The 18,821-nt window shown below is 45.5% G+C and overlaps 1 protein-coding gene across 3 annotated transcripts in view; it reads right to left on the bottom strand.

Moving 5' to 3' along the window:
* Positions 1-18,821, bottom strand: part of CD302 (CD302 molecule) — a 66,833-nt gene that overhangs the window by 26,408 nt on the left and 21,604 nt on the right. For 2 of the 3 annotated variants that reach the window (XM_063933665.1, XM_063933667.1), the window contains exon 6: positions 15,215-17,587. The exons of the other annotated variant lie outside the window; for it this stretch is intronic. In XM_063933665.1, coding sequence (XP_063789735.1) covers positions 17,385-17,587 — 203 coding nt within the window. In that variant the 3' untranslated portion in view covers positions 15,215-17,384. Of the gene's footprint in view, positions 1-15,214; positions 17,588-18,821 lie in introns of those variants that run through there. 3 annotated transcript variants of the gene reach the window in all.

The following is an 18,821-nucleotide window of genomic DNA, read 5'->3' as shown; positions in this document are numbered from 1 at the left end:
TGAAACAGCCACCGGAATGTAGATCATAAAATACTGCACATCTGGATACCAAACACTAAGTCCTAACACTGCTCCATCCCCCTCCCACCATGTAGAGCTGAATAGCTCCGTTGCTTTACCTGTAAAATGTATGCAAGTCACTGACAATGTATATGGAGACTATGTGTAAATTATGCACTACACGAATAAGATATATATGTCTTTGTGGCTTTTCTGTGTGAATGCGTATGCTACCGTATATACTCTTACTATGCACTAATACGCAAGGTGCGTGAACCTGTGCTCGTAACTTGCGTGTATGCGTACGCACGGCGGTAATGTGCACGAATAGAGGCCACTCTGTTTGGAGTTCATATGTTGTGTGTATGTAATATTTTTGACTCTGACATTATGGTCCATTATAAAATGTGTTCAATCACAACCCTGTCCACTACCATGATAGTTACCAGCTGTTGGATTGCCTATCATATAGACCATTAATTATTTTGGTCCTGGATCACCAACCCATTGCACCCAGTTTGGGAACCACTGAATTAGTGTATGATACCCCTCTTACAAAAGCAGCTATGGTTTTTGCACGTGAAAGTGCATCAACCTGGGAGCTCTGCATGTGTGAAAGGAAATAACCCAAGATGAGGTCTCAGGTCCCCAACAATGCTCCCAACCAAGGTCCCGGAACTGACCCTGGAAATTTGCTAGGTGCTAGAACCGGCAAATTCCCATTTCACATGTCTGAAAGCGGCATTAATAGCATCTTTAAACTATCAAACCAGCATATTCTGTCTTCTAGTCTCCACCTCTGCATAATTGTTGTTGCTTTGTCAGACCTTACATTACTGCACATACAAAGTAAGAAAATTGTACAATGGAAAGATTTGGTTTTTAATGGCTACATACAGAATACTGGCACCCTTTTCCTAGTATCATTTGTCTGGTCCTAGATCTGGACCCATGAATGCAGTCATCTATCGCCTACAGATCTGTCCTCATACAACTAAAATTGTGCCAAATAGCTTTTGTCAAATTACAAACTAGCAACAAAGCTGCTTTAAGACATGCTGATACATTATAGGTGGAGGCGGTGCTAGTGCCCCCTGGCTGGTAGGCAGTCCTGTAACCTGAGAAGTCACATCCGTGCGACAGTTTACCTATCTAAATAACAGTACGCTACACAGCAGTTTTAAAACCTTGACACTGGCATGTTACATTTTGCTTGCAACAAATATACAGACAGACTGTCACATAAGTGATTAGGACTGTAGACACAAGATGTAAACCAGCTTGTCTTGTTTTTTTTCTTCCCCATTGTTAGTCTTTTTAAATATTCTATTATTAAATTTATACGGCTACTTGTCCAGTTTTATGCGGCAACACTTGGAGACACAGAGGCTGTCAAAGAACGTATAGTACTATATATGTACCTTTTAATATAATGGGGTATATTCAATTATTGTCGGAATTCCTGACTTGTTGGAAAAACTGCACTTTCTGACTCTTTTTTAGTTTGGATTCAACCTATTCAAGTCCAGTGCTGGTTTTTCAATTCGTCAGAAAACGTGTATCGGCAGATTAGCTGTGGATCCAGTGGTCGAAGTGGGGAGGTATATGGCGGTATGGCATACCGCCACTTTTTAAAAAAAAAATGTATTAAATGAAAGAGTGTGCAGCAGGAGGCGAGGGAAGTGGCCATCCTGCTGCACATGGTGCTCCCGTCCCTGCTTGGCGGCTGTGTAGAGCACTGGACTAGCTCACAGCCGCTCACCACCACCAGCCACCCACCGCTCACTGCCGCCAGCCACCCACCGCTCACTGTCGCCAGCTGCCCACCGCCGCCAGCCACCAGCCGCTCACCCGCTCACAGCCTCCAGCTGCCCGCAACAAATGGCAGTCAGAGGGACCTCACCGCACCAAAGGCCTCCTTAACACCGCCGCTGCCCACTGGTGCCGCCGACGACCACAGTCAGGTAATGTTCCCCAGCTTCCCTGCTGTCACTCTCTCTCCCTGTCGTTACTCTCCCTGTCCCTGCTATCACACTCTCTCTCCCTGCTGTCACTTTCTCTGTTCCTGCTGTCACTCTCTCTCTCCCTGTCATTACTCTCCCTGTCCCTGCTGTCACTATCTCTCTCCCTGTCCCTGCTGTCACTCTGGCTGTCCCTGCTGTCACTCTGGCTGTCCCTGTCCCTAAATTGTGGATCACACCATGTGCTATAATGTGAATTTTGGCTCATTCAGTGTGCTATAATGTGAATTTCGGCTCATTCAGTGTGCTATAATGTGAATTTCGGCTTGTACCGTGTGCTATAAGGTGAAAGGGGCACCAGTACTAGATAGTATAAGGGGTTCTACTACACTGGACATTCCCCCTTTTGAGTGGCCATGCCCCCTTTTGGGTGCCCACGCCCCCTTTTCTGGAGCATGCACGCAAATTGAATTCTAAACTTTTCCATACCCCCACTTCAAAATTTCCACTTCGACCACTGTGCGGATCCATGTATTTTGTAGAATTTGTGGGCATTTCGGACAGGTTTATGGCCCATTTTCAACTATGCCGATCAGACTTAAAAAAAAAAAAAAGTTGGATCGGCATTGTTGAAAACGGGCCAAAAACCTGTCAGAAATGCCCGCAAATACTGAAGTGTCTGATCCTCTCTAGAGAGGATCAGACAATAATTGAATAGTGCCCACTCTGTTATCTAGCGCATCAATGTTTTTATTACTTAACATGCAACAAATTTGAAAGGCGCACATTACTGTACTGTGACTGGAGATTGCACAATTATTTGCTTAGTAACAGTTATTTATTTCCAGTTATTTATATAGCGCACACATATTCCATAGCACTTTACAGAGAATATCACACACAAAAAATAATTAACAGTTAAAACAAGAACTTCCTTTATTTAAACTGCTGGTAAAACGTGTTTCAGCAGAAAAAACACGGTGGGTTTTACGGCACAGGATCACTCCTAGCCCTATTAACCCTGTAGGGTGAGAAGGAATGCTTAGAATTGCATAAGGAGATAGAAATACATATGAATAACCAAATTCCTTTCATTTGATGGCTGATGTTACAATAATACAGGGATTGGTGGTGCTCCCCAGTGTCAGAAAAAACGTATTTTGATGTGAGGAAAAAAGAAGACTCTATACTGGGGTTACTCTTAACTATAATAGGAAAAAGAGTCCAGAACCGTATCAATATTGATCAGTCTAAAATCTACTATTTATTAGATATACATTAAAATAAAAGGAACAACACAGACACACATACACATAAAAAGGGGAAAACTATGTTCCTGGACAGCGAATAAATGCCTTATAGGTTTCAATAATTTATTGATTGGACCTGTGCAGGTACATTATAAATAATGCATGGATTTTAGGGACCAAAATATTATTCGGACTGTAATGAGTCCTGATTGTTAGATTAATTGCATGCGCTTAGAGAGGACACTCCAATATTATGTAATAATCATTAGAACGCCCATTGGGCTTGTTCAATATGCACCACCGATAAAGAAGTCCCATAAAATGCTATTTTGCAAATAAGATAGGGAAATGTTATCAGTATCAGACACATGTAATAAGTATTGTTATGGTTCCATCTAGAACAACATTCAGCTTAGAAACAAAGTGTCAATTCCCTATAAGTAACACAAAGAAAAAATTGTCTCACTCCTTGAATGCCAGGGAAAAATTCCTTTTAGTAGCAGAATCACTGCTCCTTTTTCAGAGAGCAATGTATCAAGTATACTTTCAAGTTGTAAGGTACAGAAAAAAGTATAAAGTATAAAATCTTTTACTGACACTGTACCTCTTTACTGTATGACATATATTAATCAATAAAAAAAATTCTCATAGCATTGCTTATTGGGGGTCATTCCGAGTTGTTCGCTCGCTAGCAGTTTTTAGCAGCCGTGCAAACGCTATGCCACTGCCCACTGGGAGTGTATTTTAGTGCGAACGAAAGGATCGCAGAGCGGCTACAAAATTTTTTTGTACAGTTTCAGAGTAGCTTCAGACCTACTCAGCGCTTGCGATCACTTCAGACTGTTCAGTTCCTGTTTTGACGTCACGAACACGCCCTGTGTTCGCCCAGCCACGCCTGCGTTTTTCCTGGCACGCCTGTGTTTTTCCGAACACTCCCTGAAAACGGTCAGTTGACACCCAGAAACGCCTTCTTCCTGTCAATCACTCTGCTGCCGGCACTGCGACTGAAAAGCTTTGCTAGACCTTGTGTGAAACTACATCGTTCGTTGTAATAGTAAGACGCGCGTGCGCATTGCGCCGCATACGCATGTGCAGAAGTGGCGTTTTTTTGCCTGATCGCTGCGCAGCGAACAAAAGCAGCTAGCAAACAACTCATGTGAGCATCCAGCAAATAATATCACCAGCAATATAAGCTTAATGACCTCAATGCAAATGGTATCACATAGGCAAGATCAAAGACGGATTGAGTAGAGAATAGTCCAGCAGATCTTGTCCCTGCTGATATCTGCTTTCTCACCCTCTTGATCGCCTGGCCAATCAGGTTAAATCAGCGGAGGGTGGATGAGAGTATAGCCGGACCTCTGCTGGTATGAAGGAAAGTAAAGGGCCCTTCTGCTGTTTCTGTTAGAGCGTAGCTGACACCCTGATATGACACCCTGATATCAAATGATATTGCAGGGTGTCACGCCGCAATTCAGAAATGAGAGAGGGCTGAAGGAAAACAGGATTTGAATACCTACCGGTAAATCCTTTTCTCCTAGTCCGTAGAGGATGCTGAGGTCCACTTCAGTACCATGGGGTATAGACGGTTCCGCAGGAGCCATGGGCACTTTAAGACTTTTCTAGAGTGTGAACTGGCTCCTCCCTCTATGCCCCTCCTCCAGACCTCAGTATAGGAACTGTGCCGAGGGAGACGGACATTTCGAGGAAAGGATTTACTTTAAAGTTAACGGTAAGATTTACACCAGCTCACACCTCAACCATGCCGCACAACATGGTATTCAACAAAACACATGCCAACAGCATGAACATTACAGCAAACATGCTGAAAACAATTTCAACAAAATAACAACTGCAGGTAAAGTACGCACTGGGCTGGGTGCTCAGCATCCTCTACGGACTAGGAGAAAAGGATTTACCGGTAGATATTAAAATCCTGTTTTCTCATACGTCCTAGAGGATGCTGGGGTCCACTTCAGTACCATGGGGTTATACCAAAGCTCCAGTACGGGCGGGAGAGTGCGGATGACCCTGCAGCACCGATTGACCAAACTGTACACCCTCATCGGCCAAGGTGTCAAACTTGTAAAACTTAGCAAACGGTTTTGCCCCTGACCAAGTAACTGCTCGGCAAAGTTGCAATGCCAAGACCCCCCTGGGCAGCCGCCCAGGATGAGCCCACCTTTCTAGTAGAATGGGCATTCACCGAATACGGTATTGGCAATCCTGCCGTGGAATGAACGTGCTGAATCGTATCACTGATCCAGCGCACAATAGTCTGCCTAGAAGCAGGACACCCAACCCTGTTGGAAGCATACAGGACAAACAGAGCCTCTGTTTTCCATATCCGAGCTGTTCTCGCGCCATAAATTCTCAAAGCCCTGACCACATTCAGAGACTTTGAAGCAGCGAAAGTGGCAGTAGCCACTGACACCACAATAGGTTGGTTTATATGGAAAGAAGGAACCACCCTTGGAAGAAATTTCTGACGAGTTCTTAACTCCGCCCTATCTTCATGGAAAATCAAGTAAGGGTTCTTGTGAGACAAGGCCCCTAACTCAGACACCCTCCTTGCGGATGCCAAGGCCAACAGAATGACCACTTTTCAAGTGAGAAACCTCAGCTCTATCTCCTGGAGAGGTTCAAACCAATCCGATTAAAGGAACTGCAACACCACATCAAGATCCCATGGTGCCACAAGAGGCACAAAAGGAGCTTGGATGTGCAGAACCCCTTTCACGAATGTCTGAACTTCTGGAAGGGAGACAATTTTTCCTGAAAGAAAACGGACAAGGCCGAAATCTGGACTTTGATTGAACTCAGCCGTAGGTCCACATCCACACCCACCTGGAGAAAATGGAGAAAATGTCCTAACTGAAACTGTTCCATTGGAGCCTTCTTGGATTCATACCAAGATACATATTTTCTCCACATACGGTGTAATCTTTAGACGTTACTCCTTTCCTGGCCTGAATAAGAGTGGGAATGACTTCTTTGGGAATACCCTTTTGGCTAGGATTCGGCGCTCAACAGCCATGCCGTCAAACGCAGCCACGGCAAGTCTCGATACACGAATGGCCCCTGCTGCAGCAGGTCCTTGCGAAGAGGAAGAGGCCGAGGATCTTCTGTGAGTAACTCCTCAAGATCTGGATACCAAGCCCTCCTTGGCCAGTCTGGGACAATAAGGATCCCTCGAACTCCTGTTCTTCTTATGATTTTGAGAACTTTTGGTATCAGCGGAAGTGGAGGGAAGACATACACCGACCGAAACACCCACTGGGTCACCAGTGCGTCCACTGCTATTGTTTGAGGGTCTCTCAACCTGGAACAATATCACCGAAGCTTCTTGTTGAGACGAGATGCCATCATGTCTACATGAGGAACTTCCCAAAGACCTGTCACCTCCGTGAAGACTTCTTGGCGGAGGCCCCATTCTCCTGGATGGAGATCGTGTCTGCTGAGGAAGTCTGCTTCCCAGTTATCCACTCCTGGAATGAAAATTGCCGACAGAGCTCTTACATATCTTTCTGTCCAGAGGAGAATCTTTGTCACCTCTGGCATAGCCGCTCTGCTTTTCGATCCGCCCTGACAGGTTATGTACGCGACTGCTGTTACATTGTCCAACTGGATCTGTACAGGGTGATCTTGAAGAATATGCCCCGCTTGTAGAAAGCCATTGTAAGTGGCTTTCCACTCCAGAACGTTTATGTGAAGACAAGATTCTTGACTGGACCATCTTCCTTGGAAGCATTCCCCCTGTGTGACTGCTCCCCAGCATTGGAGACTTGCATCCGTGTTCACCAGGATTCAGTCTTGACTCCTGAACCTGCGTCCCTCTAGGAGGTGAAAACTGTGTAGCCACCACCGGAGCGAGATTCTGGCTTTGGATGACAGGATTACCCGCTGATGCATGTGTAGATGGGATCCGAACCTCTTGTCCAATAGGTCCCACTGGAACACTCTGGCATGGATTCGGCCAAACTGTATGGCCTCGTAGGCCGCTACCATCTTCCCCAACACCCAAATTCATTGATGAATCGACACTTGTTGGTTTCAGAATTTGTTTGACCATTCTCTGGATTTCCAGAGCCTTTTCTACTGGAAGAAATACCCTCTGTACTTCTGTATCATCCCCAGAAAGGACAATCATGTTGTCAGTTCCAATTGTAAATTTGGAAAACTTATGATCCAACCATGATGTTGAAGTACTGTCAGGGAGAGTGCCATGTTCTGCACCAACTTTTCCCTGAATCTCGCTTTTATCAGGAGATCTTCCAGGTCAGGAATTATATTGACTCCTTGCTGTCGAAGGAGGACCATCATCTCCTGCCATCACCTTGGTGAAAACCCTCGGTGCTGTGGAAGGTCCAAACGGCAACACCTGAAATTGGTAATGACAATTCTGTATTGCGAATCTCAGATAAGCTTGATGTGGAGGATAAATGGGAACGTGTAAGTAGGCATTTTTTATGTCTACTGACACCATGAAGTCCCCCTCCTCCATACTGGAAACCACTGCCCTCTGAACCAGGACCTTTGCAGGTAGAGATTCAGAGCATACAGGTTTCAAATCGGTATGACCGAGCCGTCCGGCTTCGGAACCACGAATAGGGTTGCAATAAAACCCTTCTCCTTGTTGTAACAAGGGAACCAGGACAAAAACTTGATCCTGACACAATTTTTGTATTGCTGCTGCCACCACTTCCTTGTCTGGGATAGAAGCTGGTAAGGTCGATTTGAAAATACGGCCTGGGGAAATGTCTTGAAACTCCAGTTTGTACCCGTGGGACTCTATTTGTATGACCCACGGGCCTAGGCCAGATTGAACCCAGAACTGACTGAAGAGTTTCAGACGTGCCCCCACCTGAGCGGACTCCCGCAAGGGAGCCCCAGCGTCATGCTGAAGATTTGGCAGAAGCAGACGTTGATTCTGCTCCTGTGATCATGGAGACACTGTGGACTTTATTTCCTTTTCCCCTTCCTTTTCCCCACAAAGAAAGGGGAACCTTTACCATTTTTTGTAATTTTTGGGCCGAAATAACTGCATCTGAGAGTGTTGTGTCTTTTTTTGCCGGCGCAGGAGCAATAGGCAAGAATGTCGACTTACCTGCGTGCGGTAGCCGCAGAAACTAAAGCATCCAGCCCATCTCCAAATAAGGACTCACCTTAATATGGGAGAGCCTCCATATTCCTTTTGGAATCTGCGTCAGCATTCCTTTGGCGAATCCACAACACGTTCCGTGCTGAGATTGCCATGGTAGCGGCTCTTGATCCCAAGAGACCAATATCTTTCATGGTTTCTAGCATGTACGCAGCAGCGTCTTTGATATGACCTAACGTTAGGATTATCTTGTCTCTATCTATTGTGTCAATGTCTGATGACAAGTTTTCTGACCACTTTTCAATAGCACCACTCACCCATGCACAGGCAATGGTAGGCCTGAGTAGTGTCCCATTGGCCACATCAATAGATTACAATGTAGTCTCCAACTTGCGGTCTGCCAGCTCCTTAAGTGAAGCCGTCCCAGGCGCAGGGAGAAACACCTTTTTTCTTTAACCGTGACAGGGCACTGTCTAAAATGGGGGGTGACTCTCACCCTTTCCTGTCCTCTGCATGGAAAAAGCTAAGCTGCCTGACTTCTTTTGGGAATCTGAAAATTTCTTTTCGGGTTAAACCAGACTCCCTCCAAGAGACTGTTCAGCTCATGAGGTGGAGGGGAAGTTACATTACTTCTTTACTAAAGTAAGCCTGCTCCTGTGGTAAAGGAGGGGGCCCCGTAACTTCTAATACCTCCTTTATAGCTAAAACATGTTTTTAATGTTTTTCGCTAACTTAGGACCTATTCCCCTGGAATCACTATTGTCGACACAGGAATCAGCGTCCGTGTCGGTATCAGTTCATACTACTTGTGCAAATGTTTATGTGACCCAGAGGGGTCCCCTGTGGATGAAAGGCAGAACTATTAAAAATCACATCTTCAACAGATTATTTTCAGTTTTCTGCATGAGACTCAGACTTATCCAATCTCTTACTGATATGATTCACACCATCACGTAAATCTTTCACCCATTCAGGCTCTTGGTGTCACATTACAACTCTGTGTCCCTAACATGGCTCCCACAGAGGGAGAGCTCCCTGCCTCAGACATGTCACACACGTGCACAATCACACCACATACACTCCGGGACTTATAGGGGACAGACCCACAGTAAAATCTGTCATAGGGACACAGAAAGGAATTGCCAGTCCACAAATCAGCGCTTAAATAAAAAATCCCTGTGTCGTGTACTCTGTACACAGAGACTTTCCGCTCTATATATATTGTCAATAATAGGTTATATTATAATACCACAATATACACTTTCCCCCCTTTTTTCACTCTGATACTAAAATCATAAGTTGAGAGGAGGATCAGCGTTTCTTCCCTTGCTTTTTTCTGGAAGAAAATGGCACTGAACAGTGTGCTGGCTGCCTGAGTAAGAAGCCCCGCCCTCTGCAATGGCACATTTTTCCTCAGCAAACATGAGGTAATATTTATACTGGCGGGGGTGTAGGATTGTGATTGTGCCACGGCATAATATGCTACTTTTGCCAGTGTAAGAGTAGGTTTTCATGCTGCCCAAGAAGACCCCCCCCCCCCCCCCGCGCCCTGCACCCTGCTGTGTGCTGTGTTTGGGTAGCATGTCCACGCAGCGTTCCCGCTCGCTGCGCGGTACCTTGAGCCGTCATGATGACCGGAGGTCCCTCTTGCAGACCACCGGTAATAATACTTCTGGCTCTGTTAGGGGGGTGAGCGCATAGCCGCAGCTAGTGTTCAGTTCCCTTCAGGAGCTAATGGTGTCCTATCAGCAAGAAGCAGAGCCATGAAACTATTTAGGAAGTTGGTTCCTACTTCTTCCCCCTAAGTCCCACGAAGCAGGGAGACTGTTGCCAGCAGTCTCCCTGAAAATAAAAAACCTAACAAAGTCTTTTCAGTGAAACTCAGTAGAGCTCCACTGGACTGCGACCAGTCTGCCTGGGCATATTTTCTAAACTGAGATCTGGAGGAGGGGCATAGAGGGAGGAGCCAGTTCACACTCTAGAAAAGTCTTAAAGTGTCCATGGCTCCTGCGGAACCATCTATACCCCATGGTACTGAAGTGGACCCCAACATCCTCTAGGACGTATGAGAAAAAAAAAGTGCTACCTCCGTCTGGGTGTAATAGCTGGTGGAGTGTGCATTTTCATTCAAGCATGCTGGTCCTGTTTATCCAAACTGACAGCAGTATTAATACATATTCAGTGGTCAGATAACCAGTTTCACCCGAGGGCTTGCTCACATCTCTAACGCTGCCAGCTGGCAGCGTAAACGCCAGTACTGATGGGAGAGATGTGTGCTGAGCTATCTTAACACAGACCGCTCAGCACACATCTCTCCTCCTGCTCAGCACAGCGTGATGTGTGCTGAGCGAGGGGACGACGACGAGGAGCCGCTCACTTCACACAGCACTGACTGCATGCAGGCCAATCTAGCACCAGCGATAGCGACGCGTGGGGCCGTGCATCGCTATCGCTGGGGGGCATACACACGACAGATTCGTGCTTAAAATCTAAGCAATCTAGTCAGATTGCTTAGATTTTAAACACGGATCTCTCCATGTTTACCCCCCTTTAAGGGGGGTACTCACGGAGCGATAGTCTAAGCAATCTGACTAGATTGCTTAGAATTTAAGCATTATCGCTCCGTGTGTACCCCCTACAGCGATAGCGATGCGCAGCCCCGCGCATCGCTATCGCTGGTGCGAGATTGGCCTGCCGTGCAGGCCAATCTAGCAGGTCGCTCACTTCACCTGCTGGGTGAAATGAGCGGCCCCCCAGTCTCCCCCCGCACGCTCAGCACACATCTCTCCCACATCGGCCCATCTATATGGGCCTTTAGAGATGTGAACAAGCCCTCGGGTGAAACTGGTTATCTGACCACTGAATATGTGTTAATGCCGCTGTCAATTTGGATAAACAGGACCAGCATTCTTGAATGAAAATGCACACTCCACCAGCTATTACACCAAGATGAAGGTAGCAAATTTTTTTCCTTCAGCCCTCTCTCATCTCTGAATTGCGGCGTGACACCCTGCAATGTCATTTGATATCAGGGTGTCAGCTACGCTCTAACAGAAACAGCAGAAGGGCCCTTTACTTTCCTTCATACCAGCAGAGGTCCGGCTATACTCTCATCCACCCTCCGCTGATTTAACCTGATTGTCCAGGCAATCAAGAGGGTGAGAAAGCAGATATCAGCAGGGATAAGATCAGCTGGACTATTCTCTACTCAATCCGTCTTTGATCTTGCTTATGTGATACCATTTGCATTGAGGTCATTAAGCTTATATTGCTGGTGATATTATTTGCTGGATGCTCACATGATATTATTTGGACTATAAGCAATGCTGTGAGTATTTTTTTAATTGATTAATATATGTGATACAGTAAAGAGGTACAGTGTCAGTTAAAAATGTTGTGTTTTATACTGTTCTGCTGTATCTTACAACCTGAAGGTTTATATGATACATTGCTGTTGAATTAGGGGCAGCAATTGCACAGAAAAAATGCCCAAACAGGTACAGTGTCAGTTAAAGATTTTGTACTTTATACTGTTTTGCTGGACCTTAGAACTTGAAAGTATACTTAATACGTTGCTGTCAGATACAGGAGCAGAGATTCTGCTACTAAAGGGAATTATTCTCTGGCATTCAAGGAGTGAGACAATTTTATCCAGAACCGGCCCTAACCAATATGATGCCCTAAGCAAGATTTTGGCTGGTGCCCCCTAACACTGCCGCCTCTGACCTGCACCCCTTTCCCAGCACCATCACCCCTCACCCATAGCAGTCCTCATTTTGTTGCTCCTACCCCCTATATTTTAAATAGGAACAGTGCGCACATTTGGCACACAGCCCAAAAAGGGGCGAGTTCTTGCTGGGAAGGGGCATGGCCACACAATAGTACCCACAATTCAAATTACACCACACAGTAGTGTATCTATATTCACACATTAACATGCGATAGTGTCCCTAATTCACGTTACATCACACATTAGTACCACTTTACATTACTCCTCACAGTAGTGACCCTTATTCATATTACATCACCCTGAATTACACATATGCCAAATACTATTGCACAACCAACCCACCCACCCACACACAGCACTCACATGGCCGCTAACACTGTGACCTCTGCCTCTGCTTGGATACAAATGTGTCCTAATACACCTTGTATATGCAGCAGGAAATGCCTGGCATGAGTCAGCTGGCAGCTCTGCTAGCACCGGGTGCGGTTTTTGCCGGAATTGCATCTTATTTGCATTGCTATGTGGCTAGGATGCACAAGCAACTTCTGCTGATTAAAATGATATGTGGCATGCCTATATACTGTGGATGTATCTGCATACGAAATGCTATGTTACAGTGATTTCCAGGAATACACTGTAAGGTAGCATTTCGTATACAGATACAGTCGCAGTCACACACAGAATATAGGCATGCTGCATATTATTTTAATCAGCATAAGCTGCTTGTGCCCCTAGGCATTCCAAATGCACTGGGCATCTGTCTAGTTTGCCTATGCCTAAGGCCAGCTCTGATTTTATCTCTGTGTTACTTATAGGGAATAGACACTTTGTTTCTAAGCTGAATGTTGTTATAGATGGAACCATAACAATACTTATTACATGTGTCTGATACTGTTAACATTTCCCTATCTTATTTACAAAATAGCATTTTTTGGGACTTCTTTATCTGTGGTGTATATTGAACAAGCCCAATGGGTGTTCTAGTGATTATTACATAATATTGGAGTGTCCTCTCTAAGCGCATGCAATTAATCTAACAATCAGGACTCATTACAGTCTGAATAATATTTTGGTCCCTAAAATCCACGCATTATTTATAATGTACCTGCACAGGTTTAATCAATAAATTATTGAAACCTATATGGCATTTATTCGTTGTCCAGGAACATAGTTTTCCCTTTTTTATGTGTATGTGTGTCTGTGTTGTTCCTTTTATTTGAATGCATATCTAATAAATAGTAGATTTTAGACTGATCAACAGTGATACCGTTCTGGACTCTTCTCCCTATTATAGTTAAGAGCAGAGCCATTTCTTGTGGTGGGTGAGGCGTGTATTCGCACGGGGCGGTCACGACGGCTCTAAGTCGCTCTGTTTGGCTCCCCCTCCTACTCGTCATTACTCTTCCGCCTAGGGGGTGGGGTTTCGTGCAATGATGCATTTGCGTCATGATGTCACAATGCAAACGTGTCATTGCACGAAACCACGAGCGCAGTACTGATGACTGGGAGGAGGGGGAGCCAGGACACGATAGAAGAATGGAGAGTCAGGCCGGCGCAGGACGAACGAAGAGAGAGAAGCGGGATGGAAGAAGATCTCTACCCGCCGGATGCCGCTGCAGTGCAAACATACAGTAAGTATAGCTTTTTTTTTTCTCTCTCTCTGTCTCTCTTTGTTGAAGGGGTCTCTGCCTGCCGTAATATGTAAAATGGGGACTCTTGCCTGCCCGTAATGTGTAAAATGGGGACCCCTGCCTGCCGTAATGTGTAAAATGGGGACATTTGCCTGCCGTAATGTGTAAAATGGGGATACTTGCCTGCCGTAATGTGTAAAATGGGGACTCTTGCCTGCCATAATGTGTAAAATGGGCACTCTTGCTTGCCGTAATGTGTAAAATGGGGACTCTTGTCTGCCGCAATGTGTAAAATGGGGACACGTGCCTGCTGTAATGTGTAAAATGGAGACGCTTGCCTTCTGTAATGTGTAAAATTGAGACAGTTGCCAGCCGTAATGTGTAAAATGGGGACTCTTTCCTGCCATAATGTGTAAAATGGGGATTTAATGTATCAAGGGCATTGCAGTGTGTGGCATAATATGGTGCAGGCGGCATTACTGTGTGGGGCTTAATATGGTAGAAATTAATTGTTTTTCCTATGGTGGCTGTGATCTGTTGGTGCAGGGTCAAAAACTGGGATGTAAGGTAATCTTTCCAGATGAGGCCACGTCCATTTTAACAAGGCCATGCCCCCTCTCTGGAAGCGAGCGCGCCGAAGGCGCCTGCAAATTCTTTGTTTTTTATATTTAGGGGGGGGGGCGCATTTTTTTATGGCAGTTGGGGGGCGCATTTTTAAATCTCGCACTGGGAGCTAAATTGCCTAGAAACAGCCCTGGTTAAGAGTGACCCCAGTATAGAGTCTTCTTTTTTTCCTCACACCAAAAAACATTTCAGGGAAGGTTTGCACAAAATGTGTTTCCCATTTTAAATTTTTCTCCAAACAATCGCAAAATTCAATGTGCATTTACTGACTATTCTAATAAAGCCAGCTTTTAGAATAACACTTTGTTTAAAGAATACTACCCCAACGAGAGAGGAATATAATTTTAAAAGGACACTGAAATAATTGACAATTTAGATTTTGGTAAGTAACTAATACCCCTTTTCCACTGCCTTGAAAATCCTGGGGTTATGCACATAAACACACATTGACCCGGGTTTTTGTTCAGTGGGAAAGGTCCCCCCACCCCCATAAAAAATGGTTGATGCAGTGTAAATGTGTAACCCGGGTCATTCATATGGGACCCGTTTATAGCCTGTAGATAGCCCAAACCAAGTGTCCCGTGATCGGGGCACACGCTGTCTGCCCTACTATGCAGACAGCAGCAGTGCTGGCAGTGTGGCATAACAGTACCCATGTCAGAGTGGGCGTGGCATGGGCATGAGGCCACAGCCTGGGGTCCCAATCTGCAGGATTTCCTGGCGTTTGGAGTAGTCATCACCAAACTCCTGATCCCATTCAAGAAGCGAAAGTACAGACAGCAAAAAATTGTGATCACTGATACCATAATCGCTACTTTGGATTGGAGCATTTATTGGATTGGTGACACCTGTCGGGTAGTGTGGTGCATCCAGCTTTAGAATGAACATTCAAGAAGTGATAAATTACTATAACAAAGTAGAGAACAACAGTTTATTACACTTTATTTTCCATTTAGTGTCACATTAAGATGATATTGGAATCTTAGATTTTGTTTTACTTTCATATGTGTATAATATTTTGCAGAAGGAGTATTAGATATTCTAATCTGTAAAGTGAACACAGAATTTTTCATATTCAATCGCAAAACAATATATTCTTTGCAGGTTACATTATAGTAATTGTATTTTATTTATTTTTTAACTCTCTTGGTGTGATAATTTACTAAGTATGGTGTGGATGTACTAAATTGCTTAAATTATCACATTTAGAGGCCCTATGGGGATTGCAGAACGCTATGGTCCACCAATATGCAATGACCTATATCTGCAGACTCTTTCAAATGCTGGCAACTAGGTATGTTTGCATCATTTTAATTTGTCATTGATTGGGCAGGAATCAGGACTGTGTATAACAGCAAAAAGAAATGTGCAATTAATGGAGCTTGCTTTTTGTTGTGGTGACATGTGGAATAGAACTGTGTTACTGATGACTATAGGAATTAGGGGAGTGCTATTATGGAGTATAATAAGGAGTTTTAGCACACTGTTTAGTGGTCTGTGCTTTTAGTGTTTCAGCCAGCTTTGAAATTTGGTCCTTCACTGGCACAGGTTTGCTTGTTGTATACTTGCAGTTGGTATTGAGCAGTGGCGGATTCAGGGGGGGGGGGCACTCGGGCCCGTGTCCCCCCTGTCATTTGTGGCCCCATCCGTCCCCCCCCCCCGCTTGTGTCACTGAGACACGCTGCCGCTCAGTCCAGCGGCAGCGTGTCTCAGCTGTCAGGAGGAGAGCGCGGCGATCTGGCGGCGTGTTGCGGACTTCAAACCAGCCGCCGGTTCGTGAGCCAATCAGAGCTCGCGGACCGGCAGCCAATCAGGAGCCGCCGGTCTGCGAGCTCTCATTGGCTCACGAACTGGCGGCTAGTTTGAAGTCCTACACGCCGCCAGACATAGCCGCGCTCTCCTCCTGACACCCTCAGAGCCGGCAGAGAAGCAGCAGCAGCGGTAAGCAGCTGCAGAACTGCTGTGGGGGCATTTGTATAGTATACCTGCTGTGGGGGCATTTGTATACCTGGCACTGTGAGGGCAATTGTATACCTGGCACTGTGGGGGCAATTGTTTACCTGTCACTGTGAGGGCAATTGTTTACCTGGCACTGTGGGGGAATTTGTATACCTGACACTGTGGGGGCATTTTTGGATCTGGCACTGTAGGGGCATTTTTGGATCTGGCACTGTAGGGGCATTTTTGGATCTGGCACCGTGGGGGCATTTGTGGATCTGGCACCGTGGGGGCATTTGTGGATCTGGCACTGTGGGGGCATTTGTGGATCTGGCACTGTGGGGGCATTTGTGGATCTGGCACTGTGGGGGCAATTGTGGATCTGGCACTGTGGGTGCAATTGTGGATTTGGCACTGCACTATTGGGGGCATATGTCTGTGTATCACGTCTCATTTTAATTGGCCACACTCACTAAATGACTGCGGGCATTACCACAGGCAACATTACTACAGGGGGCAATACGGGCATTGCATAAGGGGCACCACTACTATGGGGTCTATATAAGGGGCACTACCAGTACAGTGGACATTGCATAATGAGCGCTACAACTGTGGGCATTGTATAAGAAGCGCCACCTCACATGCACCGAAGCCGCACTCAAATGTACTTCCCCTTCCATGGTGCCCCCCCTATCATTTTCTTCTGGATCCGCCCCTGGTATTGAGTAATGTTAGAGCTGAAACAGCCCTTGAATGCTAGTGGTGTTCAGCAGAATGCATAATCCTTTTACGTCTCCAAATTGTAATATCAGTATAAAAAATATTGTTATTGTCCAAAAGTCTCTGTAATTTTCCAATGATTGCTGCTGATTCTCATGTTACATCACGTCTTTTAGTGCATCCAAGGTTTTAACATTTGTATGCTGTCTGATTGCATACTGTACATTTTTCTAATATTCCGTGTGTTCGCCTATGTCAGGGTGGCCAAAGTCTGTCCTCAATAAAACGTAAAAGCTTGTGTTTTTAAGATCTCCTAGCTGGTGCACAGGTGTAGTAATTACTGGCACATTTGAAAAAAAGAATCCATTGATTATTTGGAAAATATTAACGGAGTTTGGCTATCCCTGACCTATGCAATAATTGCCCACTTTATGCATAATCTTCTCTCTCCATTGTGTCCACCAGTATTGCGTCATCACTGTATGGGAGAATGTGTGTTGCCCCCTGCGAATGTCGTGATGAAAATCCAAAAGGCCACATTTTTCTTTTATGCATTACTAACAGTATTATGGGTACTGCTAGTACTATTGCCATAAATGCAGTGATTAAGGTAATCCTTAGGGTTTTTAGGTCTGGAAGACAACATTTTCACAGTAAGGCAATGACATTTGCATCAAGGTCAATATTTTTCATAGCAGAAAGAAAGCTCAATATGAGAAAGAATGTATAAAGGAAGAAAACTCCTATACATATATCTGTAAAAGGTAACAATATGTAATTAGGAATCCCATACACTGGCGGAACTAGCGGTGGTGCAGCAGGTGCATTGCATTAGGGCATCTTTACGTTTGAGTCAAACTGACTCACTAGTACTCCGCTCCATGGGCCATGACTCAGATGACCCCGAGGACATGTTTTGGTCAGAAGAGGAGGGGCAGGGGGAGTCTCCCCTGTCATCCCTCCCCAACTCCTCCTCCTCTACCTCCTGAGTGATTGGGACTGACTGGCTGGTGCTGAGAGAGAGGTGATGCTGCCGGGAATCTTGAGCAGGCGAATAGAAGGGACAGTCCTGCCTTTGTCTGCAGTGCCAGTCTATCTCGCGCCACAGAGTGAACCAGCCAAGCTACCCTAGCATGGGCCCAGGCCCCTAACACAACAGTAAGTAAAGTAATAAGTGCATTTGCCTGCAGCCACCTCACGGATGTCATCCACTGCCTCTCCCCATCACCCACTATCTTCCTGTCAACCACTGCTTCTCCCTGTCTCCTATTGTCTTTCCCTCCCTTTCTGCCTTCCGCTGTTACCCACTGCCTTCCCTCTGCCTTCCACTGTCACCCATCTCCTCCAACTCCCTCTGCCTCTTCCTGCCACCCACCTACTCTCTGTCTCCTCCTGCTGTCACCAATGCCTCTCCCTGCCACCTTCTCACTGTCACCCTATACCTATGTCACCCATTGACTATCTCTAGTCAACACCTGCCACCCTCTACCTGGTATCCGGATGATAGGTTGACTGTGAAAAGGTCAACACCAAATGGTTGACATGCATACGGTCAACATAGTCAAAAGGTCGCCAAGTTCAAATGGTCGACATGACAATTATCGACAAATGAAAAGGTCGACGTAAGGGTTTTTTGTTTTTGTTTTTTCATTTGGACATCAAAATAACATCAAAAACTCATGTTGACCTTTTCATGTGTCAATCTGTTGACATTTTGACCATGTCAACCTTGTGCATGTTGACCATTTAGTGTCGACCTTCTGATCGTTGACCCTTTGATCCGTAACCCCTCCACCTCCCCTATCACCCACTGCCTCTCCCTGTCACCCTCTACAGTTCCCTGTCACCCACTGACTTCCCAATCAC

The sequence above is a fragment of the Pseudophryne corroboree genome, chromosome 7 (assembly GCF_028390025.1).
Source record: "Pseudophryne corroboree isolate aPseCor3 chromosome 7, aPseCor3.hap2, whole genome shotgun sequence".
NCBI classification, from domain to species: Eukaryota; Metazoa; Chordata; class Amphibia; order Anura; family Myobatrachidae; genus Pseudophryne; species Pseudophryne corroboree.
The sequence above is the reverse complement of the archived record's forward strand: the minus strand, read 5'-3'. Positions and strand labels throughout refer to the sequence as shown.